Raw genomic sequence first — 246 nt, 5'->3', positions numbered from 1 at the left:
GTCACACTTATTCAGATAAAATTAGCATATCACACATATCTAAAAGAGATTTGGACAAAATTACCTAACCACGCTCATTTAAAGAAGATTGGCCAATCACGCAAGCATTACCTATTTCACTGGCAGCTCCGTTGATGAGGTCAGACATGTCTCCACAGCCGAGAATGCACTCCATTTCCAGCTGTGGGGGAGGCAGCTGTTAGCGTGGGGTAAGGGCTTGGGGCAGGGTTGGTAAGTGGGGGTGGG

The 246-nt window shown here is 47.6% G+C and overlaps 1 protein-coding gene across 1 annotated transcript in view; it reads right to left on the bottom strand.

The window, feature by feature from the left end:
- Positions 1–64: 64 nt before the first annotated feature.
- LOC119586609 overlaps positions 65–246 on the bottom strand; it is a 6,572-nt gene continuing 6,390 nt past the window's right edge. The window contains exon 6 of the mRNA XM_037935359.1: positions 65–184. Within this exon, the coding sequence (XP_037791287.1) occupies positions 65–184 (120 nt within the window). The remainder of the gene's footprint in view (positions 185–246) is intronic.

This window comes from Penaeus monodon, chromosome 21, assembly GCF_015228065.2.
Source record: "Penaeus monodon isolate SGIC_2016 chromosome 21, NSTDA_Pmon_1, whole genome shotgun sequence".
Lineage (NCBI taxonomy): Eukaryota > Metazoa > Arthropoda > Malacostraca > Decapoda > Penaeidae > Penaeus > Penaeus monodon.
Note: the sequence above shows the minus strand (reverse complement) of the source record. Positions and strands in the feature narration are given on the sequence as shown.